The 24,476-nt window shown below is 37.4% G+C and overlaps 2 protein-coding genes across 2 annotated transcripts in view; both read left to right on the top strand.

Moving 5' to 3' along the window:
- Positions 1–24,476, top strand: part of AST-A (allatostatin A) — a 69,513-nt gene that overhangs the window by 25,484 nt on the left and 19,553 nt on the right. The gene's annotated exons all lie outside the window — the stretch shown is intronic.
- LOC140754406 (uncharacterized) lies at positions 8,376–9,650 on the top strand. Its single transcript, XM_073089412.1, has one exon. The coding sequence runs from the start codon at positions 8,418–8,420 to the stop codon at positions 9,255–9,257; it is 840 nt and encodes a 279-aa protein (XP_072945513.1). The 5' UTR covers positions 8,376–8,417; the 3' UTR covers positions 9,258–9,650.

Genomic DNA, 24,476 nt, shown 5'->3' with positions numbered 1-24,476 from the left:
TAGCCTCGCTTATGACTGCTATTATAAGGCAATACATTATTTTTTAAATAGTAGTAGCAAACTAGGATGCAGTCCATCTGATTGTAAGTGGCTACCTTTTTTTTCTAATATAGGAGTAGCAGACGAGCATGCAGTCCACCTGATGGTAAGTGGCTACTGCCGCCCATGGACATCTGTAATCAACCCCAGATAGGGTTAGATATTCCTACCTAAGGTCGGCCACAGATGCGCCGCTACCCCCGAGAACTAAGCTGGAACGCCTCGGAAAAGTCTGTCTCCCTTATCACACCCTTCAAACCGGAACACAGCAGCGCCTAAAACTGCTGTTAGTAGGTAGAAATAGGTGTGGCGGTGGTGCCGCCGGAGTCGAACCACGAAGGGTTCTACCACCTTCAAACCTACTTTTACTCGGATACATTACAATCCTAACTGAGATCGGCCAGAGAGTTACTACCTCTGTGGATTGGAATGCATGCATATTTTTCCCTTCAAAGCGAAACACAGAAGCACATCAAATATTATATCACACCAGATACCACATATTCAAGTTATTTTATAAAAATAACTTGAGCTTAAATAATATGTCATCTGTGCCTAAAATCTGTTAGTGGAAAAAACCAAAGACCATTTTGATATATTATGTCGATTCTTATCGTGAAGCGATGTCAACTTACCTTTAGTCCAATATGTCAATCCCTAATGAGACCTCGAGACTATCAGAAGGTAGAAATAATCCTTGTATTGTTAAGGTTGTCTTTTTGATATGATACAAGTCTTGTACTTGCGTAGTCTTAAATATCTGTAGAAAAGTTGTACTGAAAATTAATTAGCAACAAAAATATAATAATCTGAGCTTCGCTGTAAGTCCGGACTTTAATACTAGTACAAGTCTTGTTCAGTACCCTTACCATGAGTTTTTACGTTTTGACAAATATGACTGTTTTGGTATTTGTTTACGTATTTACTTATACCAATTCCGATCAGCGCCCCTAGCGGATTGTATCAGAACTATAGTGTCAGTAACATAACATTAAATGCCTAAATTGACAAAATGGCGCTTTATGTTTTATCCCTCTTTTTTGCGAACATATTGTGAGGCGGACAAAAATACTTGAGCACTTACTTCTTACGTTTACTCAGTCTATTGAAGCAAACAGTAGCACTACCATGAGTTGGCATAGAAACGCCACTATAGAAATTGTAAATAGAAAACTATTGTCATTTTGCTAGTGAATAACATAACTACTATCGTTACGGTATTTCTTGACAACGTCTGTCAAATTAATGACTCATGGGACCGAATTTGTATGGCAATAGATCATAATGACATTCGCTAGCGATTTGATTTCGATAGGTTTTTTACGTATCGAGTTACGCCACTACGGATTTTACTTCTACGAGTAACCACCAGAGGCGCTGTACAAAATTTCATACATTTATTTTACGCAGTCGCTAGCGAGTAATACTTTTGTAAACTTATGGTAGTGCTACAGAACAGAATAATGGATTGAGTAAACTTAAAGTAAAAGTATGTTTTGAAAACTCATGGTAAGGGTACTGTTTCTGAAGTTATTAAGAGATTATTTGTCATTTCTTTAAGTATTGTTGAAGGAAAATATGAAATAGAATCCTCTAATAAGTAAGCGGGTAATTCATTGAATTTTTATTTTCTGTATAAACTGAGTTACAGTCGGTTTGAGCGAATACATAAAATTACTGCTTTATTTGAAAAACAGATTATCTTAAGTGTAATGAGACAGTTACGCACGGGAGTCCCCAACTAAGTTCTGAGAAATATATAATATAGGAGTAAATATAACCTTTTATTAATAATTCTATGTGTAACATTTAATATTTAAAAATACATAGATAATAGACATATTTATTTGCAATTTAACTTTCATAAGATAATCTGAAATAGAATTTAAAGAAGAGAGAACTTCTAAAAGACTTCTAAAGCAAGTGGTTTTACGGAACTTATCTTTGACATCAAGATAAGGGTAAAGATAAAAGGAAATAGAGATTAAAGGACTTTTGGTAAACGAGTGATGCTTACGTTTATTCATGCCTCGTTCCCATACAGATAATTTTGAGATTATTTATGTTTGTGAGTAACCGCACATAAGGAATGGTTTTATTATTTAAATGTAAAAGAAAAAAATTGTAACGAAAGCCCACACCGACAATAGCTGTCGGTAACAACGCTCAACGATCGTCGACGGTCGATCAATCGACCGATCGCAAACGATCGACTCAAAGTCATCGACCGTCATTGACACGAACTGAACTTGAAATTGTGAACTTTTCTTATGGAATTAGGGAACTGTACTTAGTCCACACATAGATAAGTATAGATATCTCACCGCCTTGTATTTTAAGGAAGCCACTAAATGGCTTAAAACGCTGACAATCTGTCAGCCATTTTGGCTGTCATGGTCAATTTACGCGGAACAATGCCAACATGTCCAGTTAAGTGGTGCAAAAACACGAAATCGAAGAAAAAGTGCGGAGAAATATCGTTTCATTCGTAAATGATCTAAAAACTACATTTTTTTATATTTTTCAAACGCGAAAATAGATGACAGTGACAATTGCAATTGTCAAAACTGGTTACATTTTCTTGTTAGGAGTGAGTAATCTTTACTAATCTATGAGTCCACAAGAGAAGTTCAGTAAGGGTAGTAACACAAGAAACAAACCTTGACGCCACTGCACACCTAAAGCACCTAAACCAAGCAGAAATTTAAGACACCGTACATATGTACCGTATACCTCTGCTGAGTCTCTAATTGAGGACGGTTTTAGACTTGAGAACTCTACGAAGATATCTATAATATATTTTTTTCACTCCTAAAATGATAAATTATTTCTAACTCACGCTTTCGAACCTCATACCCTCCCTTCAGAATTCTAAACATCAAATGAGAAATAAATTTAAAAACAATAAAGTCTTCGCTCCAAATATACGAATTCTTAATTAATCACCACCAACGCAAAGATCGTAATAAGATAGCGTTTATTGAAAGAAAACATTCCATATTTGAAATATAACGTATTTACAATTCAAATTTCGAATGTATGATCAATCAGCCAGTTTAAATAAGAGCGTATTGTTTTTGGGAATATAACGATGTTCGAATTCATCTTACACGAGGAGTTTTCTTTGACTTTCCATTTTATACTGATTAATACCGCACTCACTTTACAGATATATTCTTATCGATATATTAAACAAGTGTAAAGCATAATAGGTATTTGTTGTAAATAAAGGTTTTGTTTGTAAGTAATAATTATTGAAGTATGTTTTAGGGCAATTCAAATAGTATAAATATTGAGAATATCTATATGGATTTGTAACTTCGGGGGTTGATATGTAATTATGTGTTGTATTAAATAATGATATAGATAAATAAAAATGTATGAAAAGTTATAAAGACGTTTGAAAAGTGAGCAAAAAATATTAATTTGTTGTAATAGAATTTATAGCTCAAAATAAATTAACGTTACTAAAACCATATCAAACATGAGATGACAAATATAAAATTGAAATGTTAATTGAATTAAAAAAAAATCAACTTTAATAAAATTAAAATAATACCTATCTACCTACAAAACACAATTAATGTTATAAAGATGAAACTACCGAAAATACTTAACTTTTATGTAACTTATCTAGAATTCTAGACCAATTTTTTAGCACGCCGCCTGCCAGACGCCTTCCAGCCATAAAATAGTCGTTAAGTTGTAAGGAAAACATCATTAATTACTAAGAAATAAAAATATTCCCTTGGTTTTTTAGTCTTTTAAGATTTGTCTGGTAGGTAAGTATCGCAAACCGCAAAAAAAGGTTTCAAAACCTTTTTAATGTGTCCTATTTTGCCAATTTTTGTATCAAATTATTAGTGAAATAGAATGTGTCGGGGGCAGGTCTAGGCGTTGAAAACGGATGACGTAATACCAGATGCTGGCGGCACCTGCACCGGACGACATTCCTTATCGCCTTATGACCCATCTACCTGATTGCTTTACCTGCTCTTCCTATAAAAAGGGTTGAAGCACTTGATCAGTACGCATTTGGTTTGGATGCGTTTCGGTGCACGGATCGCTGTCTGTTTCAATAGACTGTCCTAGCCCTCGCTATGGTTATTTTGCTATATAGTAGACTTACTGACTATGATAACTAATTCTATTAAATTATGCGATGCCATATACTTGACCGACTGACTATGATAACTAATTTTATTATTACTGAATTACTGTTCCCCTTAATGTCCTAATCATCTTTTCCCTACATCAGAAGTGGGATGGACCTACGTGCCCACATGGTCATTGTGGCGACCAATGGTGACGTTTATTAGTTCGGGGCAATGGCGCGCATATGCGTTTGGTCATTTTCTTGGGGAGCCTTAGGATGCCACGCCATCGGTAAAGCCTTTGATAGCCTTTGGATGCGTTGATTATGGCGGGACTGAACGCATGGAGCAGTGCAATTTAGGGTGGACCCTAGTGTAGTATGACAGTTTATTTCATACGGGCGACACGTTGCCATTTTGATACTTATAATCACTTTGGGGGTCTATTGTTTCAATTTATTTCTATCTTGTAATTTCATAATGTTCACCTAATTTTTGAGTGTTCACAGGATAAGAAACTACTATAGCTGCTTGTTGGTGGTATTGTAACGACACTGGACTTGTGTTGCCCGCGAACGTACCGGAAGGTGGCCAAATAAGGCAGGATACTTTTTGACTCTGGTAAAAACAAGGCGGTGAGCTAGTAGGTGCCTTTTCGGTAAGTGACTTTATTATTTAAATATAATTGAAGTACTTGACGGTTTTTAAGAATTTGACCACCAGAAAGAATTTACTTAGTCTCTAAACGAATTTGCGGGTAAATTCATTATTTCTTGTAAAAAATTTCTGAAGGTTGTCGCATTGATGCAATTTTAATGGTCTACACGTTGCTCAATGGAGACACTGGTGTGTAAAGGCTCAATAGATGTGTTTGTGATATGGGTTCGGCGAAGAGACGATACCGGAGTTCAGTGGCGCTCGCGTTTGAATTTAACGGTGTGTTGTATTGAGCAAGGTGAAGGTGGTTTAGGTTAGAACATTAAAAAATTGGGTTTAATGTCCTTGATGAGCTTCCAGAGATCTCTCGTTTTTTTTCTATATACAAATAAGGGGTGATTGGAGCTGAGCTGACTAAATTCATTTAAAGTAATTGCAATAATGACTTGAGAACTTGAGTAAACATGTTGATCGAATCTTACCAGAGGTAGTCGTGTAGCCGTAGTATGCGGTGGGCAGGCAGCTAACTATCTGTATTCATGTGAGTGGCTTTGCGTCAATGAAAAGTAACGGGAGGTTACTGGGCTATGCGTATCCATCGATCACATGTAGTGCTTAAGTGTCTCGAATGAATGAATTTGGTCTAAGGAATTATGTGGAAGGTATTAGTCAGCTAAGCTCTTGAGTTTATAAAAAAAAAATCGTTGGAATTTATTTTACGCGTTTGAATTTAATATTAAAGGACTAATTCTTTTGTTTAAATGGTGTTGTAGAAAATGTGGAATCCTATACAGATAAGGCGACCGATCGATTTTGTGTAAAATTTTGTGTAATAAGAAAAGTAGTAGTAATGTAAAAGAGGTCGAATTTGAGTACGGTTGTATTGTGCGTTGAGAGACTATGTGATTTGAAATAACCTATTCATCATTAGACTTTTAGTTTTAACGTCGCGAATAACCTTAATACGAGTTAATCAGGATTGGCCGAGCGGAAATTTTAATATTCGCTTGGTTTTTCTGCCTTACAGGAACAGCACACGAGGTCGTTTGATTTGTCACGATGGCCATATCGCAGATGGCCAATAGGGAGTTGGTTGTAGTACGCTAAGAGATGGCACTAGCTGGAGACATCAAAAGTGGTTTGTCGGTGATTACGTTTGAGTATAAGTCTGCTCGACCCTCTAGCGAAGGTGGACGTTATAGGAAACTAGCAACGATGACTAAAACTATACTTTCCTTTCAGCTCAGTCTTCTTCACACATTTCGAAAAAAGTGATCTGTTTTTAGCTTTTTCCTTATTCTGCTCCGAAGCTGTATAACTGACTAATGTTGGTGTCCAGTGAACTTTTGCGTTTCTCCAAATAGGGTTCATAGTGAATATTTAACAATTATTGACCGTGTTCTAACATTTTAATTAAATATGTTTACAGATACCTACTGCAAGTGAGTGGTCGAAGAGCACGTGGTCCTTGTGTGCCCTACAACGCCACAATTTGGACCACCGTACCTTCATTTCTATTTTTTTCCAACAAATTATTTTCTTTTTTAAAAAAGATGCAAATTTGCACACGTATGGAGTTTCTTGCGCCGCTTCTTCTCCATAGCGAAACCCCTTCCGAAGCGGTGGTAGTTTGTTGACTTTCAATAAGTATTCTAAGTATATGAATCAATTTTGAATAAATAAGATTTGAATTTGAAGGTTTGATAAAAGTAAAGCTAAAATAAACTAGTTTTGATTAAAAATGAAGAAAGAAATCCGACTAATTTTCAAGTACAAGGGTCCGTTTAAAGTCATAGTTACTTGATGGTGATCATTGTGTGTTGAAGTCCTTGACTTGGTAATGATAAGATTAGTTATCAGTAATAATAACCCTCCCCTTTCTTTTTCCATACATTACATAGTATCATTTTTTGTTAAAAAGCATCCAAATTCTCCGGCAGCGTCACATGTTCCTTAATATAATTTCATCCTGATAAAGAGGATTTATCCGTATTGGATGATATTCCGAAAATTAACTTGCATAGTAATGATGTCTCCAACGTTAATATACCTAGTTTAGCTAGAAATTCAGATACATTATCTCGGAGAAGCTTAAAATTGACTTTGTAAGCTAGTTCTCAGACATTGCATAGTAACAATTCAAATAGGTAGATGAAACCCTATTTCTTGGTTCTTGAACGCTCTAATGACTCCGAAGAAACGTTATCTGTCGATTTGTCCTAATATGATGAAAGGGTAAGAATCTCATTTGCTTTTGCGAGGGACGATCTAGACCAGCATTGGATGAGCTGTAGGGGTCTCATTTGCTGTTGTGAATGACGATCTAGACCAGCATTGGTTGAGCTGTAGGGGTCTCCTTTGCTGTTGTGAAGGACGATCTAGACCAGCATTGTGTAGCTGTAGGGGTCTCCTTTGCTGTTGTGAAGGACGATCTAGACCAGCATTGTGTAGCTGTAGGGGTCTTCTTTGCTGTTGTGAAGGACGATCTAGACCAGCATTGTGTGGCTGTAGGGGTCTCCTTGGCTTTTGCAAATGACGATATAGACCAGTATTATTAAGTTGTAAGGATTTCATCTATGCTAGAAGAGACTACCTAGTATGGTTTAATTTACTAGTGTTATACAGTGGATTATGATGAGCTATTGAAATGGGTTTCTTTTTCTTCATGTACCGTATTTGCTCTTGCAGACATATAAAGATTGTACCTACGCACGAGGACGTGCGATTGTCAGAATGGCCGTGTCGGGGGCAGGTCTAGGCGTTGAAAACGGATGACGTAATACCAGATGCTGGCGGCACCTGCACCGGACGACATTCCTTATCGCCTTATGACCCATCTACCTGATTGCTTTACCTGCTCTTCCTATAAAAAGGGTTGAAGCACTTGATCAGTACGCATTTGGTTTGGATGCGTTTCGGTGCACGGATCGCTGTCTGTTTCAATAGACTGTCCTAGCCCTCGCTATGGTTATTTTGCTATATAGTAGACTTACTGACTATGATAACTAATTCTATTAAATTATGCGATGCCATATACTTGACCGACTGACTATGATAACTAATTTTATTATTACTGAATTACTGTTCCCCTTAATGTCCTAATCATCTTTTCCCTACAAATGTTTTAATTTGTTACAAAATAAAAATATTACATATTGTGTGTTTAGTGCTTAGTTCGACTTAGATATTTTCAAAATAGCTGTAATGACTGACAAGATAATCTATTATTAACAGCCTCCAATCGACGACTTGCTCGTAACATGCCCTCCGCACTCATATTTAATCATCAGTAAATTATAAATTAGACTTCATAATAATAGGTTATTATATAATAATATTTGTAGAGTGTAACCTACATACCTCCTTATATCTCTGTATAGAAAACCTAATATTTGAGAGGAAAAATAAGAAAAGACAGTTAGGATGTCATGTCAATTGTGTTGATACGAAAATTAATATTTTATGTTTAAATCTTTCATTATTGTTCGCTTACTTTCGTTTGTTAATTGTATATATATAAATCTATAATATAGTGAGTCGTGTAAATAGCTTCGGAGTATCATTTCCAACAACATCACAACACATCCTATATTGGTGACCACCGACTAAAACACGTCATTTAAGAAGATGGAGAAGTACGAAGACGCGATACCTTTGGAAACGCGAGCTGTTGATCGAGTTGGCGTGAGAATTCCGCCGTTTTGGCCCAACGACCCCAGCCTTTGGTTCGATCAAATTGAAGGACAATTTGCTTTGGCCAACATTACCAGCGATTCCACAAGGTTCTATTATGTGACGTCTCAGCTTGAACATCAATATGCTGCAGAGGTAAAGGACATAATTTCCAGACCCCCCGATTCGGGCAAGTATGAAAAGTTGAAAGGTGAGCTAATTAGACGTCTTTCCATGTCCAAGAATAAAAAAGTGCAACAACTTCTTATGCACGAAGAAATAGGCGATCGTAAGCCGTCACAATTTTTGCGACACTTGCAAAGCCTCGCGGGTTCGTCTATGCCGGACGAATTTATGAGAACTCTATGGTCTGGTCGGCTGCCGCATTATATTCAAACACTGATAGCTTCGCATCCGGATATGCCTTTATCAAAAGTTGCTGATCTCGCCGATCAAATTTTAGAAATTGTACCACCTAATTTGCAAGTAGCATCTTCTTCATCGACATCAACATCCTCTTGCAAATCAATTGAAGCTACTCTGAACCTTATGGCAAAACAAATAAGCGAACTTACTAGCGAAGTGGCAGAACTCAAGACTAGTCGGATGCCGCGGAATCGGTCGCGTTCACGTCCTAGATACAGACATCGCTCCCGTAGTCACTCGCGATCAGCGCAACCGCCATCTAACCATCCGCACTGCTGGTACCACTTCACTTACGGGTTACGTGCGAAGAAATGCGTCAAGCCTTGCAGTTTCGTTGACTCGGAAAACTCACTGGGCAGCCGGAATTAGCGGCCAACCACTGCCCTTCATCTACAGGCCGCCTTTTTATTACTGATCGCTACACGAAAATGCTATTCTTAGTGGATACTGGTTCAGACCTGTGTGTTTTCCCGCGTTCAGCTTGCAAGGTGCCCTGTACCAAATCTAGCTTTGACCTTGTAGCAGCCAATGGTTCCGTGATTCATACATATGGTCCCATCCACCTGGATTTGAACCTTGGACTCAGGCGTTCTTTCAAATGGAAATTTACGATAGCCGATGTTACAAAACCAATAATCGGAGTAGATTTTCTAACTCATTATAATCTTCTTGTGGATTGCAAAAATCGGAGACTTATAGATAACACTACCACTCTCACTGTGTCTACCCTATGCATGAAGATTCCTGAGGACGTCGTGTCAGTTAAAGCAATAGCTGGAGACACCCAATATCACGAGATCCTGCGTGAGTTCCCAGAGGTAACTCGTCCTATGGGTATGGTTACAGCACCCAAACACAACACAGTGCACCACATCAGAACCACACCTGGACCTCCTGTCACCAGCAGACCACGACGTTTGGACCCAGTCCGTCTCAAAGCTGCTAAACAAGAATTCGAGGGTATGATTTCTTCCGGTACTGCTCGCCCTTCTGAAAGCCCTTGGTCCTCAGCCCTGCACCTGGTTAAGAAGAAGGATGACGGATGGAGACCTTGCGGTGATTATAGAGCTCTTAACGCCCGCACCATACCTGACAGGTATCCCATCCGCCACATTCAAGATTTTTCATATCAATTGTCTGGATGCACCATTTTCTCCACTATAGATTTAGTAAAAGCCTACAATCAGATACCTGTCAACCCAGATGATATTCCCAAAACAGCCATAACAACTCCCTTTGGCTTATATGAATTCCCGTTCATGACTTTTGGACTAAGAAATGCTGCACAAACTTTTCAGCGATTCATGGACGAGGTTTTACGCGATTTTGACTTCTGTTATGGTTACTTAGATGATATTTTGATTTTTTCATCTTCTGAAGAGCAGCACAAAAGTCATCTACGCCAGCTTTTACATCGTCTCAAGGAGTACAGTGTGCTTATCAACTCTGCGAAGTGCACATTTGGAAAATCTGAGGTGCAATTTCTTGGATATCTAGTCTCAGCAGATGGAACCAGACCTATGCCAACCAAATTCCAAGCCATCCAAGACTTTACTGCACCTAAGACGGTTAAGCAGCTTCGCCGTTTTCTCGGCATGATTAATTTTTATCGCCGATTCATTCCTAATGCAGCTCAGATCCAGGCACCACTCACCTCAGCACTAGCTGGTCCGAAGATTAAAGGTGCCCATCCAGTCCATATGACGCCCGAGATGACTGAAGCATTTCAGCGTTGTAAGGATTCGCTTGTCCAAGCTACGCAATTAGCACACCCAGACCCTTCTGCTGAACTAGCCATTACAACTGACGCTTCTGACTCAGGCATAGGCGCTGTTTTGCAACAAAGGAAAAACAAAGATTGGGAACCACTTGCTTTCTTCTCTCACAAACTAACACCATCGCAAAAGAAGTATAGTCCATATGACCGCGAATTATTAGCCATACATGAGGCAATCAAGTATTTCCGTCATATGATAGAAGCAAGACACTTTGTTATTTACACCGATCACAAACCCTTGACGTTTGCATTTTCCTTAAATAGAGATAAATGTTCACCAAGACAATTTCGATACCTTGACTTTATCTCCCAATTCACGACTAACATTAAATTTATACCAGGTCGTGACAATGTTGTGGCCGATACACTATCCAGAGTAGAGGAAATTGGCTCATCTATTGATTATGAGGAGCTTGCACGATCTCAGGAAACTGACCCTGAACTGCAAGACCTGCTTCAACATGGGTCATCTTTGCGACTTGAGAAGGTGCAGATCCCCCAGTCGCGTCGAACACTTTACTGTGACACTTCAACAACATTACCACGTCCATTCGTAACACCTACCTTTCGCCGACAAGTCTTTGACTCCCTACACAGTCTGAGTCACCCAGGAGCAGCAGCTACAGTGCGACTGGTATCACAAAGATTTGTCTGGCCAGGGATTCGCAAAACTTGTAGAGAGTGGTCACGTGAATGTCTACACTGCCAACGCAGTAAAGTTTACCGCCATACCTCATCTCCTCTTTCCTCTATCATTACCCCTACTTCAAGGTTCTCTCATATTCACCTTGACATCGTCGGTCCACTACCACCTTCATCTGATTTCACATACTGTCTCACCGTCATCGACAGGTTCACGCGATGGCCTGAGGCTATCCCGCTCAAAAACATTACCGCTGAGACCTGCGCATCCGCCCTTGTGTCTGGTTGGTTTGCCCGATTTGGATGTCCACTAAAAATCACCACAGACAGAGGTCGACAGTTCGAGTCCCATCTATTCAATGCACTTTCATCCATGGTTGGAGCTAAACATTTCAGAACGACCGCATATCATCCATCAGCCAATGGTATGATCGAACGTCTGCATCGCCAATTAAAAGCTGCGATTATGTGCCACAACTCTTCCAACTGGACTGAGGTTCTTCCCTTCGTGTTACTCGGCATACGAAGTGCATGGAAGGAAGACCTTCAGACATCTTCAGCAGAGCTGGTTTATGGCGAACCTCTTCGCCTTCCAGGTCAGTTCATAGCTCCATCCAATGACCACACCACTGGAGACATCACTACTCTAGTAACTCGTCTGCGCACTAGCCTAGCCAATCTCACACCAAAACCAGCATCTTGGCACAGGAATAGTCCGTTCTACATCCCACGTGACTTGAAAGACTCATCACACGTCTTCCTGCGGCAGGACCATGTTCGAAGACCGCTGGAACCGCCTTACTCAGGTCCACATAAAGTCGTCGAGCGCAACTCTAAATATTTCAAAATTATTATGTCAGGAAAGACAGTTACAGTCTCGATTGATCGACTCAAACCAGCCTATCTGATGCGTGAAGCAGATGTACTGCCTGCTGAACCTGCTCAACCAGCTCCAGAAGTCAAGAGAACAAGAAGCGGAAGAAAAGTTACATTCCCAGACTATTATCGATCGCAGTAGCGATCTCGGTGGGGGAGTACTGTAGAGTGTAACCTACATACCTCCTTATATCTCTGTATAGAAAACCTAATATTTGAGAGGAAAAATAAGAAAAGACAGTTAGGATGTCATGTCAATTGTGTTGATACGAAAATTAATATTTTATGTTTAAATCTTTCATTATTGTTCGCTTACTTTCGTTTGTTAATTGTATATATATAAATCTATAATATAGTGAGTCGTGTAAATAGCTTCGGAGTATCATTTCCAACAACACCACTACTCATCCTATATATTATTCATAATAATAGGTTATATGTAATAGTTATCACTCATTCAACTGTTATCCACACTGAATGCGATTAACTTTGTAGAACATTTACGCACACAAGAGAATCTCTACAACACATGAAATCTATAAAATTAAAGGAAAAATCTTTTTTAAATTGAGCTTGACATTTATTAACTTGCGAAGTGCAGTAAATATATTTTTTCTTTTTTCTTTCTCAAGACTATTTGATTTACATCGTAACTCGCTATACCGGTACAAATCGTAAAAGTCGTAAATATTTATAAACCGGTTATCCGGGTCACCAGCGTGATTGTTATCCGGGTACGGTTTTATTGAGTCTTCACTGAAGTTGTTTTACAATTGTTATGCCACTGCTAGGCTTAAAAATAAAAAAGTGAGTAACCATAGTTGACCAAACAGCAACCTATTTCATGAACCCACTCACCATGAAGTCTTGCATTCTCATAAAGGGCTCATCACAATTATGGATATGTGAAATAAAAAAATATAATCTCAGATAACCTTTATGGCAAAGAGAGGGATTGAAACTTATGCAAGGCGTTTAACTTAGTCCTTAGAAACCTTTAACTAGAGAAGAACTTATAGAGAACTCTAAACTTATCTAGGATTGATTATAGATGTCCATGGGCGGCAGTGGCCCCTTACTATTAGATTTGCTACCTTTATATAACAAAAAAAAAAAACAAAAAAAGTGTTTCGTCTTTTTGTCTCAGCCTATTTATTTAATAATGAAGATGATCATTAACTGTTTTGTCTTAGCCATATTTAATGATGATGATGATTTAATATTCATGAGCAACAGGTAAATTTACTTTTAAGGTCAAATTTAAGTAGTTTTAGGGTAAACAACATGTTTTCGTCACGTCAATTACTAAACTCAATTTTTACTAATTTGTACATAACTGGAGGCTTCTAATAGGTACTATAATATGCACGACCCTAGAGGGTTGTAAAAGTTTTGTTTATCACGCTAGTCTCAGCTGTTATCTGACCACAACATTACATTTTATCCTTAAACATTGTGTAAAGGTTTAAATTAAAAATTATTTATTCATAGCACTAGGCTACATATTTAGGCTATATTGTTTAGTACTAGTCTGACTAACGGTGCGAAAGAGTAAAGTTGAGCGAGGCTATTTAAAATGAAAAAGTAGTGTTAGGTTCAAACTTAAAAAAAAAAGAAAATATTATATTTTTTAACATTTTGATGTCGCAAATTTATATACAAAAACTTTAAAAAAATTGTGTTTTTACTAACGCCAGAAGGAGGGAAATGTTCTCGAGCGTATGTATAAATTTATATGTGTATGTACGTACTCGTATGTCCAATTCTTGGCTACAGCCCAAGCGGCTTGACAGAAAATATCGCTAGGCTTTAGCCGAGTACCATATGTCTGACAAGAGGTCAAAATAAAATGTTGGTTGAAAATATGACGGATTAATAAATAAGGAGTGGCTTACATAACACCGTGTTTTCAGTAATAGCGATTTGTGAACATATTTAGAGCAAGAGTATGAATATTGAATTATTTTTTATTTTGCAGTGCTGTTTTTGACATGAATGTATGAATTTCAATTTTTTGTATTATCAGCCCAGTTTTATCCCACTTCTGGGCACGAGTCTCCTTTCAGAGTGAGAAAGTCATAATTCGCCATGTTGGCCAAGTGCGAATAAGTTATTTTCAAACACCTTTTTACACTTTATGAATGTAAATGTTCTGACGGTCTTTCAGCACTTAAATGATAATTGATTTCTGAGTAGACTTTATACAAAGTAAATATTTAAATAAATAAATATTTAAAAATGAACACCTCAAAAATATAACATATGCTTACTATTCCCTGGAAAAACGGTTGATATTTTCGTTACGTAAGCAAACCCTTGCTCTCAAAAGAAAATACTTCAAAGGAACTACTACATATTTGAACAAAAAGATCCCTCTTATCATATTATTGTAACCGTATTATCTAACATTATACACGTGCTCTGAATCACTGATCGCGTTAGGCTAACCGCACATTGGCTATTGAGAGCGCACCAAACTAATTTGAGACGCAGAGAGTTCCGGCTTTGATCCCTATCAGATATACCTAAATGATTAATTTAGTTTTCTATTTCGCGTGTCGGTTCGTTCGGTTCGGTTTGCGTGTCTATTCGTCTATGCATGTGTACATGGTAACCACGTCACACGGAATCCCAATACGGGGCTACAAGTGTAGAAGGCGTATTTATCGTGCGAGCGATAGTAGCATAAGCTACGATGTTGTTCCTTAAGCTACAGAGCTGTTGTTTAAGCAGCTGTTTTGTCTTGCCGTTCATGTCATATTTGATTTTGCCAAACAATCTGTAGCTAAACGATGGTAGTTAATGTGCGTTCAGCATTACGGCTCCTGACTAAAAGATGAAAGTATATGATCCAGTTAAACCATTTTCTGGGAACCCCTAATAAAATTAATGTGATTCTTGTGGTGTACGTGTTTTGTTGTTGTATCAATGTTTGTGGGTTGATGTGTGTAAGGCATTATAAATAAACCCAGATAAGATTAGATTCTTATAGTTGGCATAAAACTGCTAGTCCGCTCTGAACATAGAAGTGAGTCGCGTTGCTATAGCAAATTGTATGCAGGTGTAGACCTGTTCGGAAAACTTCAGGTGGACTAGCAGTTTGGCGATAACAATACCTGAGTTCAGTCATAGATGTTTCGCCTGAAGACTAAATTTTTAACGCTACGGATAAATACCAACTTCACCTTTCTATGCCCTTTTAATCAACATTAACAATACCATTTACAAATGTGTCGTGTGGAGTCGAACCACAAAGGATAATCTATGTACTTCATCAACCCATTACTGTCCCATTGTTGGGCACGGGTCGCCTCTCAGAATGAGAAGGATTAGGTCATAGTCCACCGCGCTGGCCAAGTGCGTATTGGTAAACTTCACATACGTTTGAAAACTTTAAAGATTTCTCCAGTATGCAGGTTTCCTCACTATGTTTTCTTTCACCGTTTAAGCAAGTGATAGTTAATTTCTAATAAGCAAATAACTTTGAAAAATCAAAGGTGGGATTTCAACGTCGGGCCCCTATCTATGTACCTACAAAGTAAAATTCCATACCACTAGTCTATCGCTGCTTCAAGTTCTTTAATATTACTGTAAATAAACTAAAAGGCAGTCTCCCTTTGTCCAGTTAAACGCAGAGTTCAAACATAGCTCACAAAGGATCGGTTCAATATAACTGCGTTTTGAGTGGAAACTTCGAGTATCCCAGTTGAAATGCTCGTTTAAGCTACAAATAAACGGCATGTCATAGATATGCTCTAGAATTTGATGTTTTGTCCAATTTCGAAAAGTGTGTTTGTGAGCAGAACGAGATTTTAAAAGTTGGTAGAACCGTATGGTTCTACTGGGAAGGTACCGAAGCCGAAGCTATCTTTATTAATGTGAAGCAGTTCTTGTGTTCTGGTGGAAGTATGTGGAAGCAGGCTGACACACATATGAGGCGACCATCTCAGGCCATAAGTATAGATATCTCACCTCCTTGTAATTGAAGGAAGCCATTAAATGGCTTAAACGGCTGACAATTCTGTCAGCTATTTAATGGTTGTCATGGTGTAATTGACGCGGAACAATGCCGACAACCGCAAGTAAGTGGTGCAAAAACACGAAATCGAAGAAAAAGTGCGGAGAAATAGCGTTTCATTCGTAAATGATCTGAAAACTATTTTTTTTTAATATTTTTCAAACACGAAAATAGATGACAGTGACAATTTCAAGTGTCAAAACTGTATACATTTTCTTGTTAGGAGTGAGTAATCTTTATTAATCTATGTCTTAGGCCTTAAGATTGGCAACGCAACGGTGGTCGCTTTCAAGTAGAACCTGTTGAATATGATTTTAATCACAGTTGTCAATAGGCGGACGGGTATCATTTATCATCAAGTGAATTGCAAGGTTGTTTGTTTCCTAAATCTTATAAAAATCTTTAATAAGATCTATGGTTAACAATAAAATAAACGATATGTCATTTTCATGGTATTATTTTCATTTCATAAGACTTAACTCCGGATGATTTAGAAATCCTATTTATTTAGGACGGTTTCACATATTGATGTTGTTTAAGTCCCTACATTGAACAATTTGAAAGAATAAATTCAATTATTCTGTTAAATGAGTTTCTGTCAATATGAATTTAATGAAATAACTACGATATCATGACATCTGCTCGACCAGGGATTGAACCCGACACCATGAAACGTATTAACGCAGTTAATTTAAAAACGGATTAACATAAAAAAAATATAATTTTCATAAAATATTAATATTATAAGATAAAGTAGTCAATGAACTTATATACTTGATAATACGTGGTTACTACGGAGTACGGACTAATGGTCGCCTGACATTTACATTATCTTGTGACCTGTATGTATGTAACGGCATCTTTGAAGTCGATTTTTATCCACATATAACGCTCCGATTAATTTAAAATTTAAACATTTATGAACAACCGAGGACAATACACGATTTTGATAATTTTATGCCGTTCACCTCATTAGGATCGTCAGGATTAACGATTTTTCTTGTGCGATTTTAACGGGGATTTTAGTTTTTAAACTATAATTATATTTATTTATACATATTATCATTACAATAGACATCAAAACTTACTCACAAGTTCTTCCATACACCCACATAATATAAACCAAATAGCCACAAATCACCACATTGGGCCGATGTGCCAATTTCGAAGCCATTCATTCTGATTTATCCCATCTCGCTCCATTACCACCTCGTTATTAAATCAACAAGTTACCGAATATCAGGAAAATATGTGGAACGGAAAGGAAAAATATAGTAAGAAATAAATATTAAGTATCTAGTAAATATGAAATATGTAAAGGGAATATTTCTATTGCAGATACGAGTATTTATGTAAAATATCATTTATGAATAAAAATATATTTACATACTTTATTAAAAGTGAAGTGTAGTATTTTAAAAGTTATTATTTGTGGTAGAACTCTTGATGTTCTCTCGAAGGCAGCATAGCTACACCTTTTTCTGCCCTATAATGTGTCATACATTACTGTTTTTTGGTTTGAAGGGTGTGATAAGGGACACAAACTTACACAAAATGTTCCAACTTAGCCCTCTGTGGTAGCTACGTATATATGGCCAATCTCAGATAAGACTTAAGCCCTATCTAGAATTGATTACAGATGTCCATGTGCGGCAGAGGCCACATATCATCACATGAACTGCATGCTCGTTCTAATACTAACGACCGGCGTGGCGGAGCGGTCACCATACCGGTCTGACGCACAAAAGTTTCCGGGTTCGATCTCCGGCCAGACAGATATCTGAATGATGAATTTAGACATCTGTTCTGGGTCTGGGTGTATACGTCTTTGCGTGTCCACAGAACCCACGATACAGGGATTTACCGATTTTCACCAAATTTTATATGCATATTCAGTAGGTCTGAGAATCATACCCCTAAGTGATAAGGGTTGTTCACCTTTAACATCTTTTTATTTATATGGCAACACACCGTTTGCCGGGTCAGCTAGTATTATTAAAATAAATATTACACTTTAAAACAGAACATATTGTTTTTATAATGCGGAAAATGATTAAATTTCTGTACATAACCAAGAAATAAAAGCTACATTTGTATGCAGAGGATCGTGGCATTATTTCAAACTGATTTAAAAGCCCGAGACACTCGCAGAGCTTTATCTACCCTCTATTAGGTTACTGGAGCTTTGCGCAGCTTTTATGAGTTATGGACTTCAAACAACATTCTATGATATCTTCTTATACCTTCATGTATCCTACAAATACTATAATAAATTATAGATTATATTTTGTTAATAATGGATCTATCAATTCTTTGCCAAATTATTTAAGAACCAATGTACTTGTACAATACCAATAAATTCCTATTATTACATAGAAATTATTGAACATACATCATTACAGGAATTTGAAAAAAAATGACTTAGAAAGTCCGGAAAAAATAAACGGCTTAAAAAACTTCAAGTGTATTTGATACAGGCTTTTGACATAAGTAAAATTAAACAAAACACTAAAGAATCGTAATAATAATAAAAAAAACACCTGGAGGGTTCTGTACAATCAAAAATTTTTTTTTTTTTTTTTATTTCCAGTAATTAATTATTATAGCAGCCATTAAAGAACACAAATTGTGAAAATTAGAACTGTCTACCTATAATGGTTCAAAAGTTAGTTGAAAATATATCGAATAGCAATTTGTTGTATGGGGACCCGTTTCAAGTGTCTATCTATTACGGTTCCAGAGATAGAGCCCTGTGTCAGGCGCACAAACGGACAGACGGGCAGACGGCGAAGTCTTAGTAATAGGGTTCCGTTTTTATCCTTCGGGTACTGAACCGTAAAAAACAAATCACTTTATTTAAGTGACATTAAGCAATAATAAAAAGCTTCACAATCAATGTTTGTTTATCAGGCACTTGAAAATATTCAGAGCAGTAAAAGCTTAAACATGTAAGCGCATTTTAATGATAACATTAATACCTAATGATAACAAGTTATCGTAACAGTAGACTGTAATGGGTTTATTATGGTACAAACGGTCAAGTGCCTATGTGGATTTGCATATGGAAAGTATAAACCAAAAAATAATTAGTATAAAATAGTTTATGGTGGTAAAACGCTTCGTGGATTGACCCCGGAGACATGGTGCCTTCCCCGGGATGATACTGATAACGGAAAGATATGGGAACACCAGCAGTAGCCCAACTTAGCCCTTAGGGATAGCAAAACACCTCTTTTTTCATCCTCTTATTTCCACTTAATCTTATCTGGGGTAGATCGCAGATGCCCATAGGCAACAGTGGCCATTAACCATCAGGTGGAGTGCATACTCCTTTACTCGTTTGTGTACCCGTATGTAACTGTACTGTGTCTGCACTATAAAAATATATGGTATGTAAGTATGTACCAATTTTAGCGGTTATGCTCCGACAGCCTCAGTTTGGAGCTTGTGTATATGCAAAATTTCGATAGCGTGATTCAGAAATAAGTGGCGCCATCTCTTGATAGATGGAGTAGACATTAAGTCGCCACAACTTACTTATAGTTAAAAAAATCTAAAAGAGCGCCCGGCTCACGCATAGCTGATTGTTCATAATTCCTGATTTATTTCAGAGTTTGCACTATCAATCTTACCAAGTTTGACGTATGTACTACTGTTTTAAAAACGTAAAGTTTCTTCTATACCCTCTTATGCTCGAATACGGCGAAGACAAAAGGCGGGTTACGATTTCAACCCGTATGTACATTGTAAATATTTTATTTTTGTCCTTTTTCGTACAACTTCTAAAATTCTTATCAGAATTTGAATAAGGTATTGTTAGAGGCATCTTCATTATTCAATAATTATGTCTGTATGTGAAGTTACGCTAAATTCAATATGGCGCTGCTGTGTTCCGTTTTGAAGGTTGTGATAAGGGAGATAGACTTTTCCGAGGCGTTCCAGCTAAGTCCTCAGGGGTAGCAGCGCATCTGTGGCCGACCTCAGGTATCTAATCCTATCTGGGGTTGATTACAGATGTCCATGTGCGGCAGTAGCCACTTACCATCAGGTGGACTGCATGCTCGTCTGCTACTCTTATATTATAAAAAAAAATATGGCGTTCTCTAGACGACATAATTAGAAAAAAATAAAGGTGCCTCTTGAATATTATATGAAATTGCTTAGTTAATGCATTTTAATTTGAAATGTAATTTATTATTTAAAGTTCCATAGTTTTAATTATATATTTTAGAACAATTTACATTATCTATGATCTTAAGCCAATATAACCGTAAATAATTATATTCCCAAGAATGTCAATGCTAATAACGTTGCTTATAATTCGACTTCCATATAAGCCAATCGGAACTCGTCTGTTGTTATTCAATTGTCTAATTATTATCGAAGCCTCAAAGGGTTAATTAACCCTTACTTCGTGGCGGAAACGGTATTGAATATAATTTACTCATAATTATCATCCCACTGTATTAATAGCACATAACTTTGCTTAATGTTTTGAAGCGTGATAAAGTAGTCTTGACAGTAACGTTTGAATTTAGACCTGATGTGTAGAATTTAGTCCTGAATAAGTGTGGAATGTCTGGACGTAGTGTAGAAAAACTGGGTTTTCTTTCGCTTTTGTTACTGGGAGCGCACTAAATACTTTTTAAAATTGGGATTGCAAATAAGCTTGAAATCCACTTGAAAGTAAGTAGTACTATGGACATGTGTAATGAATCCCAAATAGAGTTGAAGACCTCTTTGAAGTCGTTGACTCTGAGGACTAAGTTGGAGTATGAGTGTCTCCCTCTTACCACACCTTTCAAACTAAAACACAGCAGTGCATTAAAGTACTGAAATATATTACATACAACCCAAAATAGAGGATAGAAGAATTAGAAGAAGCCGTGACGTGCTACCACCAAGGTTGAACCATGAAGGATTCTATCACATTTTACCAATAATCTAAGGCGATAAAAAATACAATGAACATTAATTATTATTTTTTAATTGCATTTGGTCAAAAAATCTAATCAAATTTGACATAATGTATCTAAGCACACTTTGCTTCTGATTAAAGATTTATTGATCATAAATAATTTATGGCATCTCTCCGTGTTCCCGTGGGCAGATCAGAGAGCTATGAAGGTTTACGAGGTGTTAACGGTCAAGCTCGTTCTAAGGTTTTACTGCTAATGAGGGCTTTATCATGGTGCTTATGGAGAAAGATTTTAGCCTTGATTTAATACTTATAAAGTGCTAATCGGAACGCTTATGACCTTTAAAGTCTTTGCACATTAAAACCAGCTCTTCCATTATCAACACCTATGAAAATACGACAAGTTTATAAAAGAAAGATGAAATCATACTTTCATATATAAAATGACTTTCGCGGGGTGGCTACGGTCACACAAAAAACAACTGTTTCGGAATTTTTCGCTTTACCTATTGAACGTAATAATAGTTGTAATAGACACTTCAAATTTTCACAATATCACAAGCACAAAAAAAATAATCCAATGAAAAATTTGGTGGTACGGGTCCCTCCGTGTGCAAGTTCGACGCGCACTAATTATTTTCTTCAATACAATATTTTGACACAAACTGTCCGCGTGGTCGTGTCGCAGATATAAATGCGGACCGTATTAGAACACGGACGATGTCGGTAGATAAATGTACCCTAAATCGTGTCGTGTCGTACTTTTTTTTTATATAATGTAAGAGTAGCAGACGAGCATGCAGTCCACCTGATTGTAAGTGGCTACTGCCGCCCATGGACATGTGTAATCAACCCCAGATAGGATTAGATATTCCTATCTGCGGTCAGCCACAGATGCGCCGCTACCCCTGAGGACTAAGCTGGAACGCCTCGGAAAAGTCTGTCTCCCTTACCACACCCTTCAAAACGGAACACTGCAGCGCCTAACACTGATGTTATTAGACAGAAATAGGTGTGGCGGTGGTGCCACCGGAGTCGACCCACAAAGGGTTCTACCACCTTCAAATTATTTTCTTCAATACAATACTTTGACAGGCACAACCTATGTCCGCGCAGTCGTGTCGCAGATATAAATGCGGACCGTGTTAGAACACGGACGATGTCGGTAGATAAATAAACCCTAAATCGTGTCGTGTCGTACATAATGAAGGCTCCATAAGAACTTATACACCTATCTTTTCTTCATTCTTTATTCCTTGCATTTCATTCAGAGGGAACTGAGCTCATATGCTTTGAGCAAAGTGTTTATCTAAATTTTTAATTTTCTGCTGAATGCAGTGGTTTAATGCATAAGAATGAAACCAGATGAATATACCTGAGCACTTCGTTTTGTTGGGATTAGTTCTGTTGTTGTGTTTCATAATAGAAAGTAACTTGTAGAGTTACATAATAGAAATATGAGTTACTTTATAGGACGGAGGAATAGAATGCATTCAATCACGCAACCATAACGCATTCAAAGTAAGTACTAATTTATAAGAAAAACATCGTAATTGAATTATTCAAATGATACAAAAAAAAACAAATGTAAGAAAGAAAGAAAAATCTTTAATTTGAAAATACAAGTCTTACAAAATCATACAAACGAATAAAAATCAAGAATGTCAATTTTGTGCGTATTTATATCGATTATAATAAGTCAATGGATTCTAAGTTTCTTACCTTTTTATTGTAAAACTAAAAAATGCACCATAATACCGAGAGGACCGGACTTTGAAAGCCTCGAAAATAGGTTTTCAAAAATCCGCATCCATAGGACAACGCAGACATAACAAGTTTTACAAAAATATCAACCTAATCTGCAATTTAAATTAAAAATAACAGATTAAATTTGGCGCAGTATTTTCTTGTTGAAGCTGAAAATTTTCAGAATAAATTCGCGAATCTCAACGACAGTTCGCAAACATTTCGCAACATGTTTATGTTTTGTTATGTTATGCGAAATGTTTTTAATTTATGCATTTCAGTTCAGTGACCTGCACGTATGGCAAGCGTGGAAATGTGTTTTTATTTTTTATTTTCATTTAAGTTTTTCATGTAATAGACTCCGTGTTATTAAAGCACGCAATCTCATTTACCAGCGGAGGGTAATGTTTTATGTATGTAGAGTAGTGATAGCCCAGTGGTTAAGAAACTCGACCTCTCGATCGAGGGGTCCGAGGTTCAAAACCCAGGCACCTCTGATTTTTTAAAATTATGTGCGTATTACAAATTAATTAACCTGATGATTTATAAGAAACCTGAGAGATAAAAAGAAATCTCAAAGGTACTCGTATGTGAAGTCTACCAATTCGCACTTGGCCAGCGCGGTGGACTATGGCCTATTCCTTCTCATCATTAGAGGAGACCCGTGCCCAGCAGTGGGACAATAATGGGTTGATGATGATGATGTATGTACTTACGTCGCATTCTTTTGCATGCCCTGCAACCCAACGACTTGACTTGACTTGATATTTCGCCGAAACCTTATATAATAAAAAGCGATGTACCCATACCTAATACTTAAGGCCTAAAAATATACTTTCGCTCGCTAATAATAACTTCCAATATCACTTAAAAAAATAACGTTACGCATACGAGCTATTTTAAAAAATTACCTGACTTTTGAAACATTTTTGCCTTACGTGGCAAGCGGCAAATTATCACGTTTGCCGATCGAGTGTCGTGAACCCTGTTGACGAGATCGCAGATAAAGCAGGTAAAGCCGCGGTATACTCACAAGTATAAGTAATGACGCATGTAATCAACTTGTTTTATACTGTTAACTCACTCCAGAATTCCAGTTATGCGTAATTTTGGAATGTGGATATTAGGTAATTGATTAAATGAAGGTGGTAGAACCCTTTGTGGTTCGACTCCGGCGGCACCACCGCCACACCTATTTCTACCTAATAACAGCAGTGTTAGGCACTGCTGTGTTCCGGTTTGAAGAGTGTGGTAAGGGAGACAGACTTTTCCGAGGCGTTCCAGCGTAGTCCTCAGGGGTAGCGGCGCATCTGTGGCCGACCTCAGATAGGAATATCTGATCCTATCTGGGTTCATTACAGATGTCCATGGGCGGCAGTAGCCACTTACCATCAGGTGAACTGCATGCTCGTCTGCTACGCTTATATTATAAAAAAAAAAAAAAAAAAAAAAAAAAAACTCGTAGTGAAGCGTCGTGTGATACGAGGGTTCCGGGTTTGATTCCCCGTCGTGCAGATTTATAAATAGTTAATAGATTTCTATCCTAGGTTTGCGTTTATGTCTTCACGACAATTACCCTTCCATACCTTTCGGATCGAAATAAAGTTAGTT

This window comes from Epargyreus clarus, unplaced genomic scaffold (assembly GCF_041222505.1).
Source record: "Epargyreus clarus isolate Ecla_fem2 unplaced genomic scaffold, WU_Ecla_fem_2.2 ptg000029l, whole genome shotgun sequence".
Lineage (NCBI taxonomy): Eukaryota > Metazoa > Arthropoda > Insecta > Lepidoptera > Hesperiidae > Epargyreus > Epargyreus clarus.
The sequence above is the reverse complement of the archived record's forward strand: the minus strand, read 5'-3'. Positions and strand labels throughout refer to the sequence as shown.